Here is a 26,671-nt window from a genome sequence, read left to right on the forward strand (position 1 = left end):
GCAGGTTGAAATTTTGTTCTGCGCGCTTAGGGACGCGCTAAATGTGTTCCCAGTCTGCTTGTGATCGCTCAGTACAGTGTGCGACAAACATCCAAAAGATGCCTAAATTTCGATTTTTTCTTGTGAAGTTGGACTAAAAAGGTGTATAATAATACGGTTATTCCCAAAATACCGGGATTTATGTCCTCGTACATTGTACGCTTCGGTATTGTCCGAGAGGCAGACAATACCTCCGCTGCACGATGTACTCTGACATAAATCACGGTATTTTGGGAATAACCTTATATAATTGTACTAATATGTAGATAAAGCCATTGTTTTGCCATGATAAAGTTACATTGTAGGCTAAATGTTTGTGTTGTGTTGTGTACTTTGTTTTGTTTTGTAATGAACAATGTATTCAATGAACAAATATCAGAAATTGAAATGAACTCAAGGGTACACTGTTCACCTGAACTCGTAATTCTCAATTCACAAAAGTCCCTCAAATGAACACAAGATATCTGCGGAAGCCCTCTACAGGACAAAAACATCAGACAAAAATACATATTTGTTTATTTTATTTATTTGTTTGTTAATTTATGTATTCCAAATGGTATAACTTGTGTAGTGTAAGAATGTATATTGAAAAGTTGAAAGTAGTTTTGGTCTAAATGCACAAGTCTTTAATAAGTTCACCTCATGTTCTTCCTTGTTCATAAATTCTTTAGGACAGAATTTCCAAATAAAAGACAAAATTAGTCAATTAATATTAACATTGAAATGATCAGGGAAAAGGTAGAATGTTATCTACATGTGTCAGGTCAGTGTTGAATATCATGGTAACTTTTTCCTTCAGAAGTTTAACCAAATTGCTTCACTATCCCATATGTGTAGAAAATGTTGATGTATAATCCATGGGTGCTGGGAACACCTGTTGCCAAACTCAAACATGTTGTATGCATCCATGTTGCCATGGTTTCATTTATGATGCACAACTAGTACAGGAATCAGGACAGTCAGCAACTGTAAATAAAGAAAAAAATACACATAAACATGTATATGTAGCTCTTATCTTTCCTCATCTTTCTCCAAGGCTGTCTTTTGTACAGTAAAGCAGTGTATTCATTGCTCTGATAAATTTTGTGTGCAATGTGTGATAGCGACTATGTGAGTGAAAGTGCTTCATGGGGCCGCAGTTTGAATAATTGTAATAACTTAGCTTGTTTATTGAACCACCCTTTTTAGTCACATGTTCACACATGTAAGGTAATGTCACAGTGATATCTTTCTATCTGTATGTCTGTATGTCTATCTGTCTGTGTGCTCGATATCTCAAAAACAGCTCACCAGATCAGAATCAAATCTGGTACATAGATTCAGTTTGCAAATGGCAAGAACTGATTAGTTTTTGGTTTGTGTGGCCGGCATACTTTTTGCTCATTTGCATAATTAATGATTTTAGAAAAAACTTATATACATTGAGAACGACTGCACACAATTTGATGAGATTTGCTACAAATGTTGATCACACAAGGATATATCAGCCAGGATTTATCAACCGTTAAAGATATTCAGGGATGATACGAAAGATAATTGCTAATTTGCATATTTAATGAACTTTCCTAATTAGGGATATATATCTTGATTGACTTGACCAAAGTTGACAAAAATTGCCATGTACATTGAAGATACTATGATACAACAATATTCTAAGTCATTAAGCATTTTTGCTTCAGCCAATTCCTTATTTGCATAATGATTATCCTAATTATGGATATATATCTTGATTGACTAAAAAATTGACTAAACTTGCTATGTACATTGAAGATATGTTGATACAACATTATTCAAAATCATTTAGCATTTTTAACCCTGCCACTTCCTAATTTGCATATTTAATGACCTTTCCTAATTAGGGATATATACCTGGATTTGAGTACACTAAATATAGTGATTTCAATATTATTTGGTATGCTTGGTGTCACCAGTATCAAAATTTTGCAAAATTATCATTAGAAACACTGTTCAAATACATGCCATGCATGCCAACACTGTTCAAGTGCATGCCATAATGTTAGCTATTCCGTGCAGTGAATAGTTTACACACTGTCCATTTTCTACTTTCTGACATTTGTATATCTCTACAGGTAAACAACGCTTAGCCCTCGAATTAAAAACAGGAACACACAGCTAATCTTCATATTTTGTCCAGTTTGTAATTTTTTTGTATGTTGGTTCAGTCCTGTTTTCTTCGTTTTAGATCAAAAATTTCCTTGTCAGAAACCACTGACCATATTGCTTTGAAATTTGATCTGCAGGTTCCTGCTGGTGCTGTTATGTACATAAGTTGAAACCATAATTGATGAAAGTTTTAGAACAGTGAATAACTGTTAAGTTTGTCCAAAGTCTGAAAAATGAACTTACTTTCTATGCTGTAGAACGTACATACCAATTGTTGTCATATTACAGTTTTTCATATTAATTGATAGAGTTATTTCAACCATAATTGTCATTCTTTTGCTTTGCCAGCGAATTTTTCAAGTGAGAGGCCAGGCTATACATCTTTGATTAGATTTAAGGTAGTATGTGCGAAAATGAAAGACAAACTTTTGCTCAAACTTTCCTTAAGGAATCTTTCAACCATTCGCTTTCAAAATCAAGAATAAAAACCGGGGATCCCCATGCTAATTCTGGTACTAGAGAAACAAATAACTGAAGATTTACCGATGTTTAAAATACAAAATGGCTGCCATCCCTGTGTTTAACTCTATGGAGGAAAATAAAATTTTCGAATATCGAAAAACTAAGTCAGTGAAAAGTTTTCTTTAAAATGAACCCCCACAAATGGTATATCAGAAAAGCATTGTGAAAGTTTGACAGTCCAAATATCTGTTCCAGAGGCGCGTTCTACCTTAAACAAAAGTAACAATACTTGAGGATGTTTCATCATGTTTGATAGGAAATATGCTCTTCAGAAAATCATGTAATTTTGTTTAAAGTTTTATGTGCAGATTCCCTAAATGATGACAAAATCAACATAATTTGACCATGCCATAATTAGTTAATCAAATCGTACTTGTTTGTAAACTCTTATTTCTGTTGAAATACTTACTGGTATTGGACTGAATGCACTTTATAAAGATACAGGTCACATCTGCATCAAGTGATTGCAATCAAAATTGGAGCCAAGTGTCATTGGCACTATTTTTACTTCCTTGGTGTGTACCTAAACCAAGTCATTTGAACATTAATACAGCTTGAATTTCTTAAAATAAGTACTTTGAAGGAGTGAGGGCACACTGGAAAATATAATGCAAAGCATGTAATGAATGGAGTTCAAGATGTTTCCATTTGACTTAAAGGATGAAGATATTAGGAGCAGAGAAAGAAGTATATCTGTACATCTCTGTATCTAGACTCAATTGGTTTGCATCTGTCATCAGAGATTTTACATAAATTTGATATGTTTTATGTCACTTAATTTGAAACTGACTAGGGTGAGCACTTCAGTAGTCTATGACTGTTAGCATATTCAGTGTAGATTATAATGCACAGGCATTTGGCAAAACCTACATACGACCCTGTTATTGCTATTGTACTGTTATTGTAGACTTGTTACCTTTTTGAATAAGAAGGGAATTAATACACCTTTCCAGTCTGGTTTTAGAGCTAAGAGAAGGACTGCAGATAATGTTTTTGTCTTAAAAATCAGCTGTTGACAAATATTTGTATTCTTCAGATAAGGGAACAGATTGTATGCCCTGTCACAAACGTATGTTCTGCTGCTTTATTGATTTCCATAAGGCTTCGATAGAGTATGGAGGACTGGTTTGCTTTGGAAACTTAAAAACTATGGTATCAATGGGAATTTTTACATGCTTATTAAGTCTATGTATGAGAATGTCAGTTATTGTGTTAAAAACTAATAACAGTTTTACTGACAACTTTATGTCCAATATTGGGGTTAAGCAGGGCTGCAATTTAAGTCCTACTTTATTTAATATTTATTTGAATGATCTTCCTGGGATTTTTGACTCTGTTAATGACTGCCCTATCAAACTTGGTACACTCTCTATTAGTTGTCTCTTGTATGCAGATGACTTGCTATTAATGTCTGAATCACAAGCAGGATTACAAAGTTGTCTTGATAAATTGTATCATTTTTGTTCAAAATGGAAGCTTACAATTAGTACTAAGAAAACTAAGGTGATTATTTTTAATAAAACTAACAGGGTTCTCAAAAATATTACCTTACTTATAATGGTATACCACTTGAGTTGGTGAATGAATACTGTTACCTTGGCTTTGTAATAACTCCCAATGGTAAATTTAAGGGCAATTTTCGCAACCTCAAGTTAAAAGCAACAAAAGCTTTGTTTAGCCTATACAAGGGAATGTCTCACAATAATGGTTTCCCTGTCAAAGTTGCATTAGACCTTTTTGATCGTTTGATCGTACCCATTATGACTTATGGATGTGAAATTTGGGGAAACGAAATCAATGATAAGAAGAATTTTATGAATGATGTAAGTTTTTCCTTTTACAGGTATTTACTTGGTGTTTCTAAACAAGCTCCACGAGCTGGTATTGTTGGTGAATTGGGTAGATACCCCATCCAGTTCACTGTTATACTACATATGATAAAATATTGGCATAGATTGGTTTTATCAGATGATATTCTACTATGTGCTGCATATACAACTGCTAAGCACCACTCCCAGTGGTTTGAGTATATTAAATATATTCTGGATAATTATAGTGGAAGATCTATCTGGTCAAATATCTGTAACATTAATTTCACTGTTAAAAATTCACAGAGAACTGAAAGAAAGATATTGTGTCTCATGGATTAATGATTTACATAATGATGTAAGGACTCAGAGTGTGGACAAAAATAAACTAAGAACGTACAGAAAATTTAAAACTTTATTTACTTTTGAGGAATACTTGATGGATATTACAAATATTAACTGCAGGAAATTGATTACCAAGTTTCGTATTTCTGATCATAATTTACAAATTGAGATTGGCAGAAGGTCAGTCCCAAGAATCCCGTTAAATGAGAGATTTTGTACTTTTTGTAAGTCTTCTGTAGAAGATGAGTTTCATTATATTATTAAGTGTGACAAATATGTTCATAATAGAAATACTCTTTTCACTAGTATGAAATTACATTTTGAGAACTTTGAATATTTAAGTGACAGAGAGAAATTCCTGTACATCATGAATTTGAGGACAAGAAGCCTCTTTTAAGGTATATTTCTTACACTACAGATTCATCCCCAGCAGCAGTCTTACCTGAACATGTGTGTAATGTTTGATGTTGTTTCTCTACCGCACTTCCCGAAGTGTGTTGTTATGCAATAAAGTATTATTATTATTATTATTATTATTATAAAACTACCTTTGACCCTGTCATTGCTATAAAACTCTACCTGTGACCCTGTCATTGCTATAAAACTACCTGTGACCCTGTCATTGTTATAAAAGTCTACCTGTGACCCTGTTATTGCTGTAAAACTACCTGTGACCCTGTCATTGCTATAAAACTCTACCTGTGACCCTGTCATTGCTATAAAACTCTACCTGTGACCCTGTATTGCTATAAAACTCTACCTGTGACCCTGTCATTGCTATAAAACTCTACCGTGACCCTGTCATTGCTATAAAACTCTACCTGTGACCCTGTCATTGCTATAAAACTCTACCTGTGACCCTGTCATTGCTATAAAACTCTACCTGTGACCCTGTCATTGCTATAAAACCTACCTGTGACCCTGTTATTGCTGTAAAACTCTACCTGTGACCCTGTTATTGCTGTAAAACTACCTGTGACCCTGTCATTGCTATAAAACTCTACCTGTGACCCTGTCATTGCTATAAAACTACCTGTGACCCTGTCATTGCTATAAAACTCTACCTGTGACCCTGTCATTGCTATAAAACTACCTGTGACCCTGTTATTGCTTAAAACTCTACCTGTGACCCTGTTATTGCTGTAAAACTACCTGTGACCCTGTCATTGCTATAAAACTCTACCTGTGACCCTGTCATTGCTATAAAACTACCTGTGACCCTGTCATTGCTATAGAACTCTACCTGTGACCCTGTTATTGCTATAAAACTACCTGTGACCCTGTTATTGCTATAAAACTCTACCTGTGACCCTGTCATTGCTATAAAACTCTACCTGTGACCCTGTTATTGCTGTAAAACTACCTGTGACCCTGTCATTGCTATAAAACTCTACCTGTGACCCTGTTATTGCTATAAAACTCTACCTGTGACCCTGTCATTGCTATAAAACTCTACCTGTGACCCTGTCATTGCTATAAAACTCTACCTGTGACCCTGTCATTGCTAAAAAACTCTACCAGTGACCCCTGTCATTGCTATAAAACTCTACCTGTGACCCTGTTATTGCTATAAAACTCTACCTGTGACCCTGTCATTGCTATAAAACTCTACCTGTGACCCTGTCATTGCTATAAAACTCTACCTGTGACCCTGTTATTGCTATAAAACTCTACCTGTGACCCTGTTATTGCTATAAAACTCTACCTGTGACCCTGTCATTGCTATAAAACTCTACCTGTGACCTAGACTCTCCACAGTCGCTGTGTCTTGTTTTGTGCGCGCCCAATGGGCCTGCATTCGAAGGCTACGCTGTGCTAGCTGTGAGCACGCGCTGCCAGACACAGCGACTGTCCGTTTTTGCAAGGGTATGAATATTCATAAGGGCAGTGACGTCAAAAGAAACACCTATCTAACTGGGCGGAGAGAATATATACTAGTAGCTGGTAGACCTATATACGCAGTAAGTTTTTTATTTTTCATTTTTAATTTTATTTGGCTATGGTACTTGTCTTTTTTATTTTGATTAACGGATGTGCGGAGTTCTATAAAGTACCCGGATCAGGCAGAAATCCGACCGGTCGCTTGCAAGAACGTCCAGACCCTGGGATTCGCGTCGCGTCTCTAAAGGGCGCGCGCGTGTTCCAACAGGGAAGAACGCGAATCGCAGGGTCTCTGCCAGACTACCTGTGACCCTGTCATTGCTATAAAACTCTACCTGTGACCCTGTATTGCTATAAAACTCTACCTGTGACCCTGTTATTGCTATAAAAACTCTACCTGTGACCCTGTTATTGCTATAAAACTCTACCTGTGACCCTGTTATTGCTGATAAAACTACCTGTGACCCTGTCATTGCTATAAAACTCTACCTGTGACCCTGTTATTGCTATAAAACTCTACCTGTGACCCTGTTGTTTGCTGTAAAACTCTACCTGTGACCCTGTTATTGCTATAAAACTCTACCTGTGACCCTGTTATTGCTATAAAACTCTACCTGTGACCCTGTTATTGCTATAAAACTCTACCTGTGACCCTGTTATTGCTGTAAAACTACCTGTGACCCTGTCATTGCTATAAAACTCTACCTGTGACCCTGTCATTGCTATAAAACTCTACCTGTGACCCTGTCATTGCTATAAAACTCTACCTGTGACCCTGTCATTGCTATAAAACTCTACCTGTGACCCTGTCATTGCTAAAAAACTCTTCTACCTGTGACCCTGTCATTGCTATAAAACTCGTACCTGTGACCCTGTCATTGCTATAAAACTCTACCTGTGACCCTGTCATTGCTATAAAACTCTACCTGTGACCCTGTCATTGCTATAAAACTCTACCTGTGACCCTGTCATTGCTAAAAAACTCTACCTGTGACCCTGTCATTGCTATAAAACTCTACCTGTGACCCTGTCATTGCTATAAAACACTACATACGACCCTGTCATTGCTATTAAACTCTACCTGTGACCCTGTCATTGCTATAAAACTCTACCTGTGACCCTGTTATTGCTGTAAAACTACCTGTGACCCTGTCATTGCTATAAAACTCTACCTGTGACCCTGTTATTGCTATAAAACTCAACCTGTGACCCTGGTATTGCTATAAAACTCTACCTGTGACCCTGTCATTGCTATAAAACTCTACCTGTGACCCTGTCATTGCTGTAAAACTCTACCTGTGACCCTGTCATTGCTATAAAACTCTACCTGTGACCCTGTCATTGCTATAAAACTCAACCTGTGACCCTGGTATGGCTATAAAACTCTACCTGTGACCCTGTCATTGCTATAAAACTCTACCTGTGACCCTGTCATTGCTGTAAAACTCGACCTGTGACCCTGTCATTGCTATAAAACTCTACCTGTGACCCTGTCATTGCTATAAAACTCTACCTGTGACCCTGTCATTGCTAAAAAACTCTACCTGTAACCCTGTCATTGCTATAAAACTCGACCTGTGACCCTGTCGGTGCTATAAAACTCTACATACGACCCTGTCATGCTATAAAACTCTACCTGTGACCCTGTCATTGCTATAAAACTCTACCTGTGACCCTGTCATTGCTATAAAACTCTACCTGTGACCCTGTCATTGCTATAAAACTCTACCTGTGACCCTGTCATTGCTATAAAACTCTACCTGTGACCCTGTCATTGCTATAAACTCTACTAACGACCCTGTTATTGCTATAAAACTCTACATACACCCTGTCATTGCTATAAAACTCTCCTTGGATCCAGTGATTGGTATGAAAACTCTATATACACCCCTAAGATTGCCATAAAACTCTACGTACCGACCCTGTGATTGCTATAAACTCAACATGCAACCCTGTGATCTTTATTGAACGCTACATATGACCCTGTGATTGCTAAAAAACTCCTCATACAACCTTGTCTACATACCATCCTGTGATTGCTATAAAACATTACATACACCCTGTAAACTCAGTAAGGGACTCTGTGATTGCTATAAACTCAACATGCAACCCTGTGATCGCTATAAATACATTACATACAACCCTGTGATAGCTACTGTGATTGCTAAAAACTCTACTTAAGACCCTGTGATTGCTATAAAACACCATATATGACCTATTATTGCTAAAAAACTCTACATACAGTCCTGTGATTACGATAAAATTCTACCTATGTACAACTCTGTGATTACTATAAAACTCTACATACAACCCTGTGATTGGTCTATAGAACACCAAATACAATCCTGTGATTGCTATGAAACTCTACATATGACCCTGTGATTGCTATAAAACTCCATGTAAGGCCTTGTGATTCCTTTTTAATTGCTATAAAACTCTATGTACGACCCTGTTATTATTCTTAAACGCTATAATGGCCCTGTGATTGCTATAAAACTCTTTGTAAAAACATCAGCGCTATCAGGCTACGCTAAATTTTTTGTTCATCAAAATGAAAAAGCAATTCATGTGAAATAAAAAGAGTTGAGAAACTTCTCAAATGACTTTAAAATTCACCAACTTTGAACCATTATGACGTGTTTTCAGCGCAGAGAAATAATGTAACTTGTAACTTCAAATTCTTAAATTGCATTTCACAGACCTGGTTGTTATTATCAATAAAGCAAGGTCCTCTGACATTTCACCCGATTAAAGAGTTTGATATCGTTTGTGTTACAGGGTTTAGAAAATTTCATAACAATTACCTACCCTGGTACATGCAAATGTATCCTTTTTCTTTGTTACAGTAAGCATCATCCCAACGAAATCCTCGTCGTGCCCTGTAAAATACAAGACAAATACAAGCCTTGTGTGGACATTTTACTTTCAATTTAAGGACCAGAAAAACCTAATATTTACTGACATTTGAAATTCGTAATGGCCGCCACCCCTCTATAACTCTGTGAGGAAAAATTGATTTTCGGTTTTTATAAAAACCAAGACGGTGACAACTTACTTTCTCCAAGGGTTCAAAAATAGAGCTAGAGAAATTTAAAACTAACACGATTGGAACTAATTTGGGATATTTGGATCTCTATTTTTTCTAATTTCTCAAAAGTGTTAGGTGCTCTATAGCTGAATGTTGCAATATTTCAAATTACTTATAAAAACAAGTGTATAACAATAAAAGAAAGCAGATGAGCTTAGATTTGCAGATTAAACCGACATTACTTCACCATTCAATTATCCCAAATTAGTTACAATCGTGTTAACAAGAAAAGTAAGCTTATTGTTAAAAAGTTAGAGTCCCAACATAGGTTCCCGATAGAACCACATCCTAACTTACGTTCATGAATGAACACAAGCATGCAGATAGCATGCAAGCAGAATATTTTATTCTATGATAATATGATATGTATTATTTAAACGTTGATTTTATCCTTACCAGAGTTGAACACAATCCTGTCCATCTACATTCTTCTTGGTATTGTTGTTCGGTTCGTTTCGAACCCAATTTTCATAACTACAGTCTTCAAGTTCTTGTCCAGACGTCCATACAAATGTGTTTTCTGATGCTCTGTCAGTCAATCCAATCCAATAACCTGTTAGTCCGTCTTTTAAGTTATTGTCAGGGTTGTTGATAGTTTGGCGTATGAGAACATCTGTTTCCCTGTCATGGATTTCGGCCAGACGACCACCATTTGCTGTGCATGCATCATTTGCTGTAACCCAGTCAGCTAATTCTTTGAAAAACACGTACTCTGCACAATCACATAGTACACTGTCAGCTGGTAAAAATAGTAAATAATGTTTTGTTAGTAACTTAAAAAAATTCAGTACATCTTTTGTCATTTGTCACTCTTTCCTTTAAATAACGTCATATTAACTGCATCCGACAAGTTCACAAAATTAATTCACGTGGAAGAGATGTCACTAGTAACCACGCATACCCACTGATATATTATTTCTTGTCATGTATTTCTTTTCTCGGATTAGTTTAATTTACATGTAAAAGATCTCATCTTTTTAAATTGCAATCACTGAGTAAGAAGAATGTCGAAATGCACTTAATCAAAATCCAAATGTTGTTTTGATACATCAGAGCCGTATGCACTTGCCGTTGAAGTTGTTAAAAACACTTTGCAGTAAAGTGAAGTATAAAGTTGTCAACTTACATGAACTACGTTTATGCAGTAGTCCGCCATGAGACACCAAATCGCTGTCAAAGTACAGCTCAGATGACTGTGAAGATAATAATGACGTAACTCTGATGATGATGACCCTTCCTTCAGTAAAATGCATCGTCTTTCATATCCATAACGTAACGTAACGTATCGTATCGTCTTTCATATCCATAACGTATCATTTATCCTAGTTATGATATTTACCGTAAATTTATGTGACGTACAAATTTATTAAATAATACATGTATTAGCGTAGTATATAATACGTCACCATACAGTTTCATCCAGGAAAAGTGAGCGATATTTTGAATGGACACTAAACAGAACTGGGGGCATTCTAAACCACTATGACCAATACCTACCTGGACAAGATAAATGGGAATAAAAGCCAGACATATCAGTATATTGCTAGATATCCTCATCTTGATGAATGAACTAATATAGGAAGAGAAAGCGGAAATTAGAAAATAGTATTAATCAAAAGGTTTGGCGTAGTAACATACAGAGCTTAGCGTAGTAACACAGAACTCAGCGTAGTAACACAGAGCTCAGCGTAGTCACACACACAGAGCAGCGTATACTAGTAGTCACAGAGATCGAGATAATCAAACAGTGTCAAAAGAATTTACCCATCACCAGATGCAAGGTAAAAAGATAACACTAAAAGACGAAACGATTCATAGAATACTAGTCATTGGATAAAGCAATGACAGGAAAGCCCGAAATAATTACAATCATACCCATCCATAATCCAATAACACTAGGTCAAAATTCGTAATACATAGTCAATTGTTACATCTATAGACACAAAAACAGCACAGAACAGGCAGCAACGCACCGGTACACACAACAAAGTCAAATTTGTGAAAGAAAGATATATGGACCTCCAGCAAAAGGGCCAAGAACTGTTGATGTCAGGTGTTTCGAAAATAGTAAGCGCATCCTGGCCCACATGTGGCAAACGGTGATACGCCAACCCGCCATAAGTCAATCTGTAAGTCAAATAGGTAGTGGTCACCAACTAAGGCCCAATGTCACAAATGCCATCAGCGATCATTTGTCAAAGAGATTATCTACCAGCTCGTGATACCTGCCAAAAAGCGTTTGAATGTAGAGATAAGTCTTTCTCTGCTGTATTTTTGATTTAATTTTTTTTAAAGAAAGATGGCTATGTCTCTCTGCAAAGTCACCACATGAATTGTATGCTCTTGCATATCGAATAAGCTGGGAAATGTATACCCCATAAGCTGGTGAGAATGGAATATTACTGATGAGGTGTGGGAAATTACATTTTGGACAATGATTGATAAATTAGATGCTTGTCTCTTGATAAAATGAGACAAATAAGAAAGATGGAAGGGCGGGAAATGTACTGAGTACATCAACTGTTGGTAGTTTGGCGCAAAAAGCAGTGCAGGGCATTGTTATATATAACACGATTGGAACTAATTTGGGATAATTGGATGGTGAAATAATGTCTTTAAAATCTGCAAATGTAAGCTATTCTGCTTTTCTTTGTACCTTACACACTTGTTTTATGAGCAATTTGTAATATTGCAACATTGAGCAATAGGGCACCTAAACATTTTTGAGAAATTTGAAAAATATAAAGATCCAATTGGATCCAATTGTCCCTAATTAGTTCCAATCGTGTTATAGGAAGCAATGACGAATTATCATAAATATTGCAATATCGCTTAAATATGTGATTGTGCAAGATAATTACAGGGCAATGACGTCGTTTAAGAGGTTGCTTTCGTTGCTACGGTTATAAGTATCTAACCACTATCTATATCGATGTCAAATCAATTTACAAATGCAACCAACACGTAAAAGCACACGTAAAAAGTATTAGTAGGAGCCATTAGTAGGGAGCATTGCAAACAAGAATTATCTGCCTAAAATATATTGGAAAATAACTGTTAGCGAGAGACTGTGATTACTGACAGTTTAATAGACTGATAACACAACGAAGGTGCCCGCAGAATCGAAGGCGTACACCTAGCGTAATATCAATTTGAAATGCCCGGCCGTATTACGATGTGGGTAATACGTAGTAGTACAAAGAATAAAAACAAACGTCTGTTCCTTAAGGTAATATGCACCTCGAAAGTGAAAGACTTAAACTTTTGCTCTAACTTTCCTCAAGGAATCTGTCAATCATTCTCTTTCAAAATCAAGAATAAAAATAGGGGGTCACCATGCAAATTTTGGGACTAGAGAAACAAATTACCCAAGATTTACCGATATTAGAAATTCAAAATGGCTGCCATCCCTGTGTTAACTCTATGGAGAAAAACAAAAAGTTTCGAATTTCGTAAAACTAAGCCGGTGAAAAGTTTTCTTTCACCAAGAGCTTTAAAATGAACCCTCACATCTGGTATATCAGAAGAGAATTGTAAAACTTTGAGAGTCTGAATGTCTGTCCCCGAGGTGCGTTCTACCTTAAACTGACATATTTACGGGTGAACACGGCATCTTTTTGTACAATGATAAATCCATCCAACTTCCTTGCTTCATAGTACCTGCTCATGCCCTGTAAGTCCGTTCTTGCATACGCTTTCAGTAGATATTAAGATGTTCTAGAAAACAAGTTACACTGTTGGGAATGTTTATATACCCGTCATTTTCATGTTACCATACCAGGTTTTCCAAGGGCTACTGTTGTCCGACTTGCTTGAAGTGTACAAATTCCCGTGAGTGTCCATGGTTTGTATGGGTTTTTCACAGAATGACTTATTGTGTTGAGCGAAATTAACGTTTGCAGTAATGCATAATCGGTTCACTTCATGCCCTCTAGTTTGACTGTTAAAGTTATGGCATTTGTGTAACCAAATGTTAGGGCATTTCTGTCTTGTTTTAGAGAGATTGTAATTAACGTCTTCTGTATTTCAACAACTGAGCTTTGTAGACCGAAATTATAGATTTAATATTAAGTAATGTCAAACTTAAAAATATGCATTTACATCAGCCAGTATATAAAGCACGGAAAAATCATAATTATGTGAACCCGATTTTCTGCTGAACCAATTCTAGAAAAACTCGATCAATTGAAAATCATCACAATACAAAAAACTAGGAAACTCAGTTAAAACTCTGTACAGCGTCGTAGAGAAACATTTTGGTCACGATAAGATTGTCTTGCCTCGTTTATCTACTTTGTATTTCTCTACGTTGTACAAAGATGACTTACCTTGGATAAACGCAGTAGAGTATGGGTAGCACAGAGCTGAATCCAAATCAAATAGCCTACTGCTGTAGGAGAAGTAGTTCCGATGTTGTGCAGCGATTTACAAAGATGGAATACAACTTATTTCAAAGCAAAGACAGTGTGTGATGTTTGTAGAGTTTTTATCTTCTCACTCAAAGCACCATTAAATGCCACGGTATACAACGTTTTAATACCCCATTTGAATTTCAATAAAATTCCTGTGATTGTAACCGGATGTAGTCATCAGTAGCATTGTGTTCTGACAATTCATTCACTCCGGCGTGTTAATGCTGTTATTTCAGTTCATTTTCAATACCATACGGTACATTTTAATAAACCTCCACAACTAATTTGTGTGCGCATTGTATTTTATTTCCTCACCATCCATTCGATATTGTGACAGGTAGTTTTACAGGCAAATAAAAAAGCAGTCACGGTTAATTGGCTTGGACTGTAAACTGCTCACGATGACATCATAGCTTTTAGCAAGGAAACATGACTTCTAGCATAGGTAATATTGATATACGTGTTTAGCTCAGATTGTTGCATATATCGAACAATGTAACGTTTACATGACATTATTAGTGAAAACTTCGTACATTCCATTACTAAGAATAATTTTACTTCTTCAGATCCATACAATGGCCATCAATTTAACACAACCCTAAATCCTTTCGGCTGAACAATGTGATAGAATTCACCACTTCTTACACATCTTGTCTACAATGTCAACTGGATACTTGACACATCTGCGATGAGTGAAGTTTTGCATCTTCAAGTTTGCATACGTTTTATGTCCGTTTCAATCTGGCTCTCTCCGTCACAGCCATAGCCATCACTCTCTCCCCTATCAGCTGCATATCATCAAAGTGAAAAATAATCATTGAAATATCTTTAGAAACGTATGAACTGCTGTTTTTGTTATATTTTTGAAACGTACACTTGTTTTTTGGTTTGTGTGTGTGTGTGTGTGTGTGTGTGTGTGTGTGTGTGTGTGTGTGTGTGTGTGTGTTGGGGGGGGGGTTTCCGAGTAGATTTAGGGAAGTAGTTTTAGACAAGTCGGTTTTGGTCCGAGCTTTTGTCGGGCAGAGTTTGTTTTGGTGGAATTGTTTTAGCAAGGTGGACTCTAAGCCGAAGTGGGTAACCCCAGCACACACAACACTCCAAATTAAATGAAACGTCTACCAGAGAGAGAGAGAGAGAGAGAGAGAGAGAGAGAGAGAGAGAGAGAGAGAGAGAGAGAGAGAGAGAGAGATGTTTATTGAAACTAATGTTATCTCAGAGAGAATAATTCGTTTGTTGCCAAGGTACTGCATAGGATGTTTCAAATCTCTGAGTAACTGTTGTTATTCTTCAGCCAAATGAATATTGACTTTTAAAAATCCAAGCGTATACCAGATATTCAAGCCGTATGGTTCTTCTGGGGCGACATTTTCTTAAAACCAACTTTTCAAAATATTTTTTAAAGTCTGGCTTTGCCGAGGAGGCGTTGATTAGAAAAGTCACTTTGTACATATGAATAATTGCAGTATTGTTATCGTTATTTACGGTACGATATCCTTGTACAATGATTTGTATTACTTTCTCATATTTACAGACACCGTATGTTTCAACTTGGATGTCTTTTCATAAATTCATGCATGTTTCCGCCAAAGTGCATTTCAAACAAGCAAGCAATCTGCAACGGTGATATTGTTAGCGAGAATATGTTAGCTTGAAATTTAATATTATCACCGTACTGTTATCCCTTGGTCACATCAAATACCAATATAGCATCGTCAGATCTTCTTTGACTGTTACTGTGGCCTACACGTGCCCACACTTAGTAACATAACCTACATGCGTTGATTAATTATAGACAGTGTTTGTAACAGACACCTCTAGCTGTGAACGTTTCCAAAATCAAAGTTTCCTAAGACTTGAATGTATAAAAGTCACTAAGTAATGCCAATTTTTCAACTCTCACTGGGCAATAAGTCCGTTTCAAACGCCGAATTACGGATAAAATTTACCAAATTTGAAACTATGACGTCATATTGCTAATGGTGTACACCATTTTGTTTGCACTATCGATTGATATGGATGTTTTGCTGTCTTAAAGGCTGTCAATGAAAGTTTAGAGTTTCGTCAATGATTGCTTTGGTTTCATTGTCGACTGCCAGCAAAATTTTGATCATGATTGATGCCATGAAATAAGTACTATTTGTTGATATTTCTACTTCGTATAACGACTCGTTTGTGTCCCTCAAACGAAATGTAGAGATTTCGAAACAGGAAATACTGAAACGTACACGTCATAGATATGACGGTACAGGAATATGTCTTGGTAGAAACTCAAGATTAATATGTTAATCGTATGTTGTATTTTACACTAAGAAGCACTTAAAATTTATCTTAAATTTCGTACACAATAATTTCTCATTACACTTTAGATTTTGACTGTCCATCTAACGAAGTTTATGAGTATAGACTAAACAAGATGATACAATTATATCTTTAATCCCCAGAAGGCTTTGTGTGTTGTGTCGATACGACATCCAAGAGATTGAAGATTATATTAAAATTTGAAACAAGACACGCTTACTGCATAAATCAAATTCTTTTCATGTGATGGTAGCGTTGAAATCGCAACATATGGCAACCTGCAGAAAGTTTAATTGACCATTCACATTGTTGCAGAATTTGTGTGTGATACCATAGCAACATACAAAGATCGTTGGTGGAGAAGTGATCGTATCAACTTATGCAGTGTCATGACAATTCATCTATCTTAAATTTTGGGTCCTTGAACGGCCACTGACAGCTTTAAAATTATGCGAAGTAAAACGTGTCTCTCGTTACTAACTTTCAATTGCCTATTCGACGTGTCTTGTAAATAATTCTACGTGTGCAGCTGATAACGAAGAGAATGAAAATGATGACATACATACACCCATACATAAATTCACTCATACATACATACATACATACATACATACATACATACATACATACATACATACATACACACACACACACACACACACATACATACATACATACATACATACATACATACATACATACATACATACACACACACACACACACATACATACATACATACATACATACATACATACATACATACATACATACATACACACCACACATACACACATACATACATACATACATACATACATACATACATACATACATACATACATACATACATACATACATACATACATACATACATACATACACACACACATACATACATACATACATACATACATACATACATACATACATACATACATACATACATACATACATACATACATACATACACATACATACATACATACATACATACATACATACATACATACATACATACATACATACATACATACATACATACATACACACACACACACATATACATACACATACATACATACATGCATGCATTGTAAAATTCAGGTATTGAGAATAGAAAATAATAGTAAATAATAACTCAAGTTGCGTGCATTTCTGCAATCTTCAATTTATATGCTGATGTATCACATAATCACTGTTGTCCCTTGGTGATTTCGAATTTGCAACAAATAGAACAGCATTGTTTTGCGAATCGTTTTAGTCCAAATCAGAACATTTGTTTAAGCAATAACCTCCTTCGCAGGCGGGTATAATTGTACCAAAATCTAGTGTATACCCGACCGAGTCGGAGTAATTGCGATTATATTTTATAAACTTGTTGTGTCTCGTTCGTCTTATTGGGGCTATTCTCGTCACTTAAAGCCCCAAATGCAGAAACGGACGCTTGAGAGATCGAGCGTTGTGAATTCAGCGACTGAGAACGGGCATGTTTGTTTATGAGTTGGAATTGCGTTGACAAGACAATCCAACGACAACACACGCAGACGACAAAAAGCGACAGTGCAAGTATGGCAAAGTGCCAAAATTACAATGAAGCATTTCTATAACGAGGATGGAAAAGTCTACGCCGATGTTTATTAAATTATAATTATTCAATTAACCACTAAGTTATTTTATTTACTTATTGCCCCCCCCCCCCAAAATTCCATGGAAGCGAAATGCCTTCCCCTTTATTGGCTTACGCATTACCCCTTTATGCTGGTTTAGGGGCCAGTTTCAGCACGACAGTCAGTGCCAAAATAGTATTTTAGCATCAGTAAAATGAGCACTCGTCCAATCAGAATGGCACATAGTAGCATGATATGATATGATTAACAGTTTGAATCCATCAGCATGGATTATTTCCAGACTTTTTTTCTGATATACAAAATTATTGGGTATAATTTTTTGTGTTTGTAAGTTTTAGTTTTCTTGTTAAATTTGTTTTTGTTATCTAGTGTGATTGTGCATTTTTTTTCCTCCTGTGTGCAGGTGGTGACTCCTGGCCACTTTTTTCTGTGCATTGTATTGTTCTAGCTTGTTTGTCATGTTTCATGTTGTTCTGCTTTGTATCAGTTGGTATGTTCATTTGAGGGCCCTGGGGAAGATAAGCATCTTTACTGAAGCTTACCAGGCTACCCTCGTTAAACAAGGTTTAATAAAATAAAATAAAATAAAATAAAATTGCATCTCCTAAGTAAAGCTTTGAGTAACTTGTAAGCTTGATGCATGGATAGATGGATAGATAAACATTAAAACGCAGTTCATTTAAGTGAAGATAAATATAATGTGTCCGTGTGTGCGCTCGCGCGTGTGTGCACGCATACATACACATATACGTAAAAGCACATGAAATTATCTGTATGCTTATATGCAATTATGTATGTACGTACGTCTTCCAAAGTTGACAGAAAAAAATGAGCGAAAGTCCAGATTTATGGTGATTTTATTTAGACGCTTGCAGATGACATGTCGTCAATGCACCATCCATTGTTTTCTCATGAAATACACAGGGACCCAGATGTAAAGTGTACAATTGACAAAAAAGACCTAAACTTGACCGAGAAATACCATTGCAATTATATTAGATAGTGAAACAAATTAGGAAAACTGCATATGATGATATGGAAACGACGGCAGTTGTTTATCTCAAATTAAAAATTGATAATAGTTGGGATACAAGGCAGGTAAACCTCAACACTCTATGCTAGAACGCTAATTGTGTTTGCTATGTATATCGTCATATCACAGAAAATAAATGGTTTTAGAATGGCCATCTTTGCTTAAAGAAGGTGGAAAATTGCATCTGTTCCAACATCTCGACAATTACTGATACTTTTCATTCAAACAAATCAACTTAAAGACTTAAGTAATTGTATACGTCATTCAGGTCACGTTCATTTTAGTGTACATATTGGCCATTTGAAAAGTTGGCGGAGTATTTCATTAAAATTTGAAAATCTACATAAATGAATATTTAAACGGTAATGGAAAACCAAATATCATGTCAATGCTTTGATGATGAAATTCACACCTGAAGATGTTTCCGAAGTCGACTTTGCAGCTCCTTACACTGATCGTATGGACAAAGTATCGCCTATACAGTGATACAAAAACACACACGCTTTCCGTTATAAAACATATAACATTTATTGTTATTATTAAGAATTTTAGAATTACTGCTTCCTTTCAGAAATATCCTTCAAAATAAGCCGTAAAATACGAACAGAATCCCATCACTTGTAAGCCAGTAAAAGAACATCTTGCAAAATTCCCCAGTTTTAAAAAAAATCAAACATTTCTGTTAAAATTGAAATAAAAATGATGTTAGGAGCAATCTTAGTGGAAAACATGCATAAATATTTATTTATGGCGTGGAAGTTCGCACGACAATCTTGTTGGACAACTAGTGGTGCATTGTCAACTCGATAAAGCCAATGCACAACTAAGTATAAAAATAACTCGTGGAGTAGGTAATGTTTTTGTGTAGGTGTGAAAGGTATCAAATCGGTTTTTGTTTCTTTTGTTTCCAAACTTCTAAATTCACAATAAGTTTTCTAAAAGTAAGAAATCACGATGCGGTGTTTAAAGATATGTATAAAAGTGTTAGCGTATTTATTAGTATAGTCTTAGATTTTAATTAGTGTAGCATTGGACAACGAAACCAGCTTAAAGAAGTTCATTTCTCTTAAAAGATTAAAACCTAAGCTATGATAAAACACGTCGATAAGTCAATTACGATAGACAATGTCTCCCACATGCTAAATTCAATAAAGACGGCAACCCAAGAAATCTTCTCCTATAAATTTTGATTGAATTAATCCAAAGAATATTAAGTTTGTTTAAATTTCGATTCAAATATTAGATTGAACTTTATAGTTTTTGTATTCTCACGCAATTTCTCTTCTTTTTTATTTCGTATAACCAATTCAGTTAGGACAGTAACACACTATTGATTATGGTAATATCGTCAAAAAATTTTCATTAGCTTAATCTGGAGTTCTCCTTTTTGATTTATACGTAATCACAAAATTATAACAGCCAAGCCTTAAGTTATACATTTTAATTTCATCTTAATTTTAATCGGTCATCCTTTCCACCCTTCTTGCATCTAACTGATATACTCTGACGTATAGCTTGCAGAAAGGGTACAAATATAAACTTTTAAAGCTCATTTGTTCACTGAAAGTGGCATGATATTACTGTGAGAAAAACTACATCAAAGTACCTGTAATCATTCATTGATATATTGGATGGTGGTGGCAGTAGAAGTATGGGTGTAAAGTGTCACCTACTCAACGCATTCTGAACAGCCATCGGGACACACTGAAATAAATCGAATATGCAAATAATATTAAAGTATAGATATGGGCACATTACAATACTTCTCTTACATCTTATCCTTTATCATACTATATTTATTTGAACAGCCATTAGTAAAAAAACTTGGGTTTGTGTTGACAAACCGACTGCGTGAATACTTCTTATATTTAAGGTATCTTATTCTGACGTACACCTTGCTCCTCTTAAAGGTGGACGTCTACGTCAAATACAATGTCTTCAAAAAGCTTCCTGTTTATTCCTACGATCAAATTTATTTCAACCAAAATGATCAGTTATCGACAATATCTATTAATCTTTAACAACGCCCAGACAAACTATCATAGATGCTTTTTGCAAATATGTCTCTCACCTTTACTCGAGAGGATTTTTGATAAAAGGAAAGAGGACAGGGAATTACTTACTGTAATTCATGCAGATGTACTGTTTAGCTTTTGCACAGAAGTCGTCATCCCAATCATAATTATTTAACTTCCTACAAGTGAGAGTGAGAACATTTGTAAACATTTTGAAAATAATATTTTAATGTTGGAATTCCATATTTACCCTTAATACTTAAACACTTCATCTTGAATAAAAGCAACTTGGATTCTGTCACATGGCGTGGCGATATTATTATTATTAATATCAAATGTCATCATATTTGAAGATTTTACAATATATCTCTGCTTTAGCAGAGTAACAATAATTCTATGTCACTGTCCAACATTTTTTAGCTCTGCTGCCAGCGACGAGGAGCCACTTAGATAGGTTGGTTATCTGTCCCGCTGCCAACTTTGCACTTCTTCTCTGAAATCACTGCTCAGAAATCATTCACATTGAATGTAAAAAGTCACTTACGATGACCATAATGTGCTTCATCATGTGACGAGAAAATTTGCGTATGCAAATTTTTCAGGGCCAATAATATCATATTTGGCCAAACATAATTTTCTGGTATGGCTGGTCTGATAGTTTTCAAATTGACCAATTTTCTCATTTTTGTAATCGTCGCTTTGTCTGTGCCACTGTTCTTACAGCTTTGACATTCAATATGCACCTTCTTAACTTAAAGAATCCCAACTAAATTATCATACATTTTTCCTAAATTGTTTTCGAAAGTTTTTCCACCACTAGTAATCAAATTTGGTTTGTACTTTCCAAGGGATTACCATATTCAGTTGTATTCAAATGATGATGAAATTTGTAAAAGCAAATTGTTTGGAGAATTGATCCCATATTTATAATATTGTTTTATGCTACCATGCAGCTTTGAAAGTCGATAAGTATCTCCTTAAGGATGTCCTTATTGCGTTAGAAAAAAATTAGCACAAAATTTGCATATTAACATTTTAAGATTTTGTTTCTCATTTTCTGTTCAATGTTTTTTAAACAAACGCTTTTCTGAATCTGTTTGTCCAATACCAATCAATTTTGGCTTGTCACATTTCAGGGATGAGCTCATAAAACTTTCTTTCAGATAAAGAGGATTGCAAATATGCAAATGTTAAAAACTTATTTTCTCACTTATAGACACCACGTATTCATGTAGCACTGTTTTTAGAACTTTGAAATTCAGTATTTCGCTTTGTTACACCACAAAGGTTGTGATCATAACCACTGCCTTATCTTTAACATTAGCATCAGAAATTACAAAAATGTGAATTTCATCAAGCGAATGCTATTCTGTAGTACATGATGTCAAATAATGTATATCTGGAGGTAGTTCATCCTTCCAATGCAGTTTGATGACACACTATTTGACTAATCGTGACAAAGAAACGGCAATGTTCTCTTCCGATGTCAGTTTTCTTGGAATTTAATTTTGGATTGCTATGCAGTGATTCTATTATAGTCTAACAGTGGATCGGAGCTGCATCGGTCACTAGGTTGTCTCTTTTATTTACCTACAACGTCACTACTTTTAACCGATCCCTTTGTTTGGTCGTCTTTTGTCCATAGTCATATGCCCTACCCCTCGTGAAATATGTCTACTGCATAATAACGAAGAGTTATGCTGTTGTAAGTCCTACCAGAAAACCAGTAACGGAATCTGATCTTTTAGAAGTTGCATACCTGTAAGATTGTGTTTTGAACGTTACCCCCGTTGACAATCAGTGACGCCGTTCAACCGTTCAGAAATTGTCTGGATATGTAATATAATAACAAGGTATAGTTTCTCCTTACCACATCTGAATGCACTCTTGTGTCCCAAATCGCCGATTTGTTTTACGGTTTGGTTCCCCAGGAAACCAGGTTTCAAAATGACAGTTGCTAATGAGTTGATCGTCATTTGTCCATGTATAGTTGCCATTGTCATAATGTAGTCCTATCCAGTATCCTCTGTTTACCAAACGATTAAAACCATTGTTGGTGATATAGTCAAGCAGTGCTTGGTGAGTGCTTTCATCTGGTACAACTGCTAATATACCACCTTCTGAAACACAACTGTCTTGGGCGTCATCCCACGATTTAGCTTCGTGGTGGAATGTGTATTCGACACAGTCACACAATTCCGATTCTGAAATTTTAAGAATAGAAATTTAAACCGATATCTTTCATCAAATTTTTATAATAATGCTATTCAGTGAAGAAGATCCATCGTTAATCATGACTTGAACTTATTATTTCAGCATTTTACTCTTTTTTCTGTAAGCTGTTTGTGGAAAGTAAACTTTTATCAAATGCAACGGAACATCCTCTGCGCTGTCGATGCCATATGTGCTGTATGCTGTGTCCCGTTAAACAGACCGTGACATTTTTCTGGGATACGATACACGCAGAGACAATTAGCCGGCGCAAAAATATTTTCTTGATGAAATGTACATAATCAGCAATTTTTCAGCTTGAATTTTTGTAAAGTTATGTGAAATATGAAGAGCGCAAAAATAAGTTAACAGAGGACTGTAATAATCTACCAAAATTTTATGAAGACATGTTTATCGTTTTGAGGAATGGTCTTCACACAGATGCCCGCATCTTGATATCTGATAGATTTTAATTTCAACAAAAATGCCTCAAAATGTTCTCAACCTGTACCCGCTGCATTTGAAAGTTCACACTTAAAATTATAATTCGTTTAACTTTAGACATATCTAGTGTTTTCACCAAAACATTCATTTTTTACCGTATACACAATTATCGATATCGAAAAAGTATTAGACTATATCCTCAGTATTTTTGCCACGAATGTGTATCTATGTATGTGCATGCTTACTTGATTCGTGTACAAACATGCCTGTTACCATGGTTTCACCCATATAAATGAAGGATTTATATATCGAAGTAATCAGTTAGCCCATCTATGCTAGTCATCTACCCGTTCGGTCTTTTTTTCTGACAAGGTGTTCAATTTTTGGTATATGTTCGACAGTTACATAGAAAGCGTTTTGTACATAACCGTTCTGGAAGTCAAATAAACGAAATATACATCTATATACTGACAACCAACCAAGTATACAAAACGTTTTAATTAAGTCCCGAATTTAGAACGCAATGGGCAATTCTAAAGTAAAGGTTGATTGATGATATAGATTTAAGAATTTGGACAACAAAGTCTAGACAGCAACACCAGGTATTCACAGATAAGCAGCAAAACTGATGTTGAAGTGAGTGCGTTTTGAAAATTAATACCTGAATTTGCATATCACGTGTATTGCAACAGCTGTAACAAAATAAATCTCAGGATATACTCACGGTCTGTCACATTGAAATTGTTTCGAATACTTTTTCATTAGTATGTTTTGTCTGCAACCATTAAATAGACTAGCCTTACTCTGTTTTTTCATAGTCACAATTACACCAAAGTCAGAGTTAAAAGTTAAAAAAAAATAAAAATAAAAACAAAAAATCGTGATGTGTGTTTCACCCGGGTAGAGAATACAAATCTACAGTTCGAATTTGTACCTCTAAAAACGTCCGATTTGAAATTCCACTTCATAAAATTACATAAAACTCCAGAAAAGCGTTGAAATAGACTATATAGACTATATTTAATATCGGTTTCCAAGCATACCTTCTGTTACGTTTCATAGAATAATTGAACACATCATACCTTGCGTATTTCTTTGCACAAGGGAAGAAATATCGACATCATGACCTGTCAAACCTGCAACCTAAAGTTGAAAATATAAATGGATAATTGATATGTGAACAGTAAGTAGCATTTTGTCTTACGATGCCCGGATGAACTCATAACACTGACGGTTTTTGATATGATCACCGTAGACGCAATCATGAACTCTACCTTTCTAATCCCATTAATGTTACTTTAAACCAGATAAAACGTTGAAAACTGCGTTAAACAGTCATAACAAATATTCATTGACTTTCACTGTACTATAGTTTTTTATTTAGCTTGAATCTACAATTGTTCTTCTTCATATGAAAATGTTGGTTCTTAATTATGGCACACTAGGGCCCATTTTCCGCTGAGAGTCAAATTTTAGATTATGAATAAATTTGAAAATCAACGACGAATTGATTTCAGACAAGTGTTGTTGTCTAGGTAACTGGATTGTAACAACTCTCTGGGCTAAAAAAAGTAATGATATTGATTGGTGATGTACCTACCTGTTGATAATGAAGATGATAGCATAAAACCAAAAGAATTGATATGACCATGACTTTCATATCCACACAAACAACAGAGTTAGAATATTTAGCCAACTCTTTATGACTTTCCTAGTAATTTGACCTGTAAATATGCATAATGAGAAAGTGAACATTCTGGGAACAATTTTCGTGTTTCCACAATATTGTCTAATGAGAAACAAAGAAAGGCTTTAAAACACTGAGATTGCTATTGATGTGGTTGTAATATTCTGGTTTGAAAATATCTGTATCAGAACAGTTGATTGTTAAGCGATGTATCAGAGACTGATGGTTAAGGGAAGGATGTAGCAATATCAGAGTCATCGATGGTTTAACGACAGATCTACAAGTGATACTTTTAGTCTGAATATCATGAGATTCATTCAACTGGGACGAATTTATACAGATTGTGAAGCGTGTCTATCCATTCACGTGTATCTGGTTGTATCGCTGTATCGTTTTCCTTCGTCGTACGATCAGAGTGCGATATTTAATTCTGGAGTATTTAAGCCTATGCTGAAATTCAATTGGGATTAACCCCCTAATGTACACATGAAGATGGGTATGCGGTGAAAAGAATTGTACAAGCAGAAACGAGCAGACCGTCCTAAGTACGCATTCATTGCAAATTATATCTATATTTATTTCACTGCTATTTTAGAACAAGGATGGTTTGGTGTAGGAACGTAAATATTAAACTTTAAACTGTTCCCTTTCAAAACCAAGCGAATAAGTGAAAAATCATTGTACAAAATCAATATTTAAGAAATCAATTTCATAAGATGGCAAAAAGGAGACTCATTGGTACGTTAACTATTATTTGTTAATGATATTGATTATTGTTCGTTTTCAAAATGGCGCTATAAGTTGAAGGAAACAAAGATGAGAAGATTTGAATGATTTTTATCGTTCTAAACTTCATCTCTAAAGTCCATTCGACAGATTTGTATATTTTGTTTCATTTAAGAAATTAAATGAACCACAAGGTGTCTTTCACTGATCCATTATAAATTTGTTTTCATAAATTAGCGATTCTTGATAATGTCCGTTGTGTCAATATAGAAGTGTGATCTGATTCTTACTTACCGGTGTAATAAATGGACACACACTGATACTATCACAATCACAGGGGAAAATTTCACCAAAATTTTAAGACAGCTCTAAAAGCTCTATTTATAAGACTCTGGCAAAGTTTATCT

At 35.4% G+C, this 26,671-nt stretch overlaps 1 protein-coding gene across 1 annotated transcript; it reads right to left on the reverse strand.

Annotated features, from left to right (window-relative positions):
• Positions 1 to 896: 896 nt before the first annotated feature.
• On the reverse strand, positions 897 to 14,321 carry LOC139122374 (perlucin-like protein). The gene is made up of 6 exons (XM_070688162.1): positions 14,136 to 14,321; positions 11,305 to 11,377; positions 10,934 to 11,000; positions 10,204 to 10,546; positions 9,528 to 9,598; positions 897 to 1,005 (listed from the first exon to the last, which is right to left on the reverse strand). The coding sequence occupies exons 2-6, from the start codon at positions 11,362 to 11,364 to the stop codon at positions 965 to 967; spliced, it is 582 nt and encodes a 193-aa protein (XP_070544263.1). The 5' UTR covers positions 11,365 to 11,377; positions 14,136 to 14,321; the 3' UTR covers positions 897 to 964.
• Between the last annotated feature and the right edge of the window lie 12,350 nt (positions 14,322 to 26,671).

Source organism: Ptychodera flava, chromosome 1 (genome assembly GCF_041260155.1).
Source record: "Ptychodera flava strain L36383 chromosome 1, AS_Pfla_20210202, whole genome shotgun sequence".
Classification (NCBI taxonomy): Eukaryota; Metazoa; Hemichordata; class Enteropneusta; family Ptychoderidae; genus Ptychodera; species Ptychodera flava.

Bases quoted from the DNA above. Each gene is read 5' to 3' on its own strand.
- LOC139122374 (XM_070688162.1), bottom strand. From the start codon at position 11,364: ATGAGGATATCTAGCAATATACTGATATGTCTGGCTTTTATTCCCATT. The intron at 10,547-10,933 runs GTAAGTTGACAA...TATTTTTACCAG, and splicing joins ACTGCATAAACGTAGTTCAT to CTGACAGTGTACTATGTGAT. The intron at 9,599-10,203 runs GTAAGGATAAAA...TGTATTTTACAG, and splicing joins CAGGATTGTGTTCAACTCTG to GGCACGACGAGGATTTCGTT.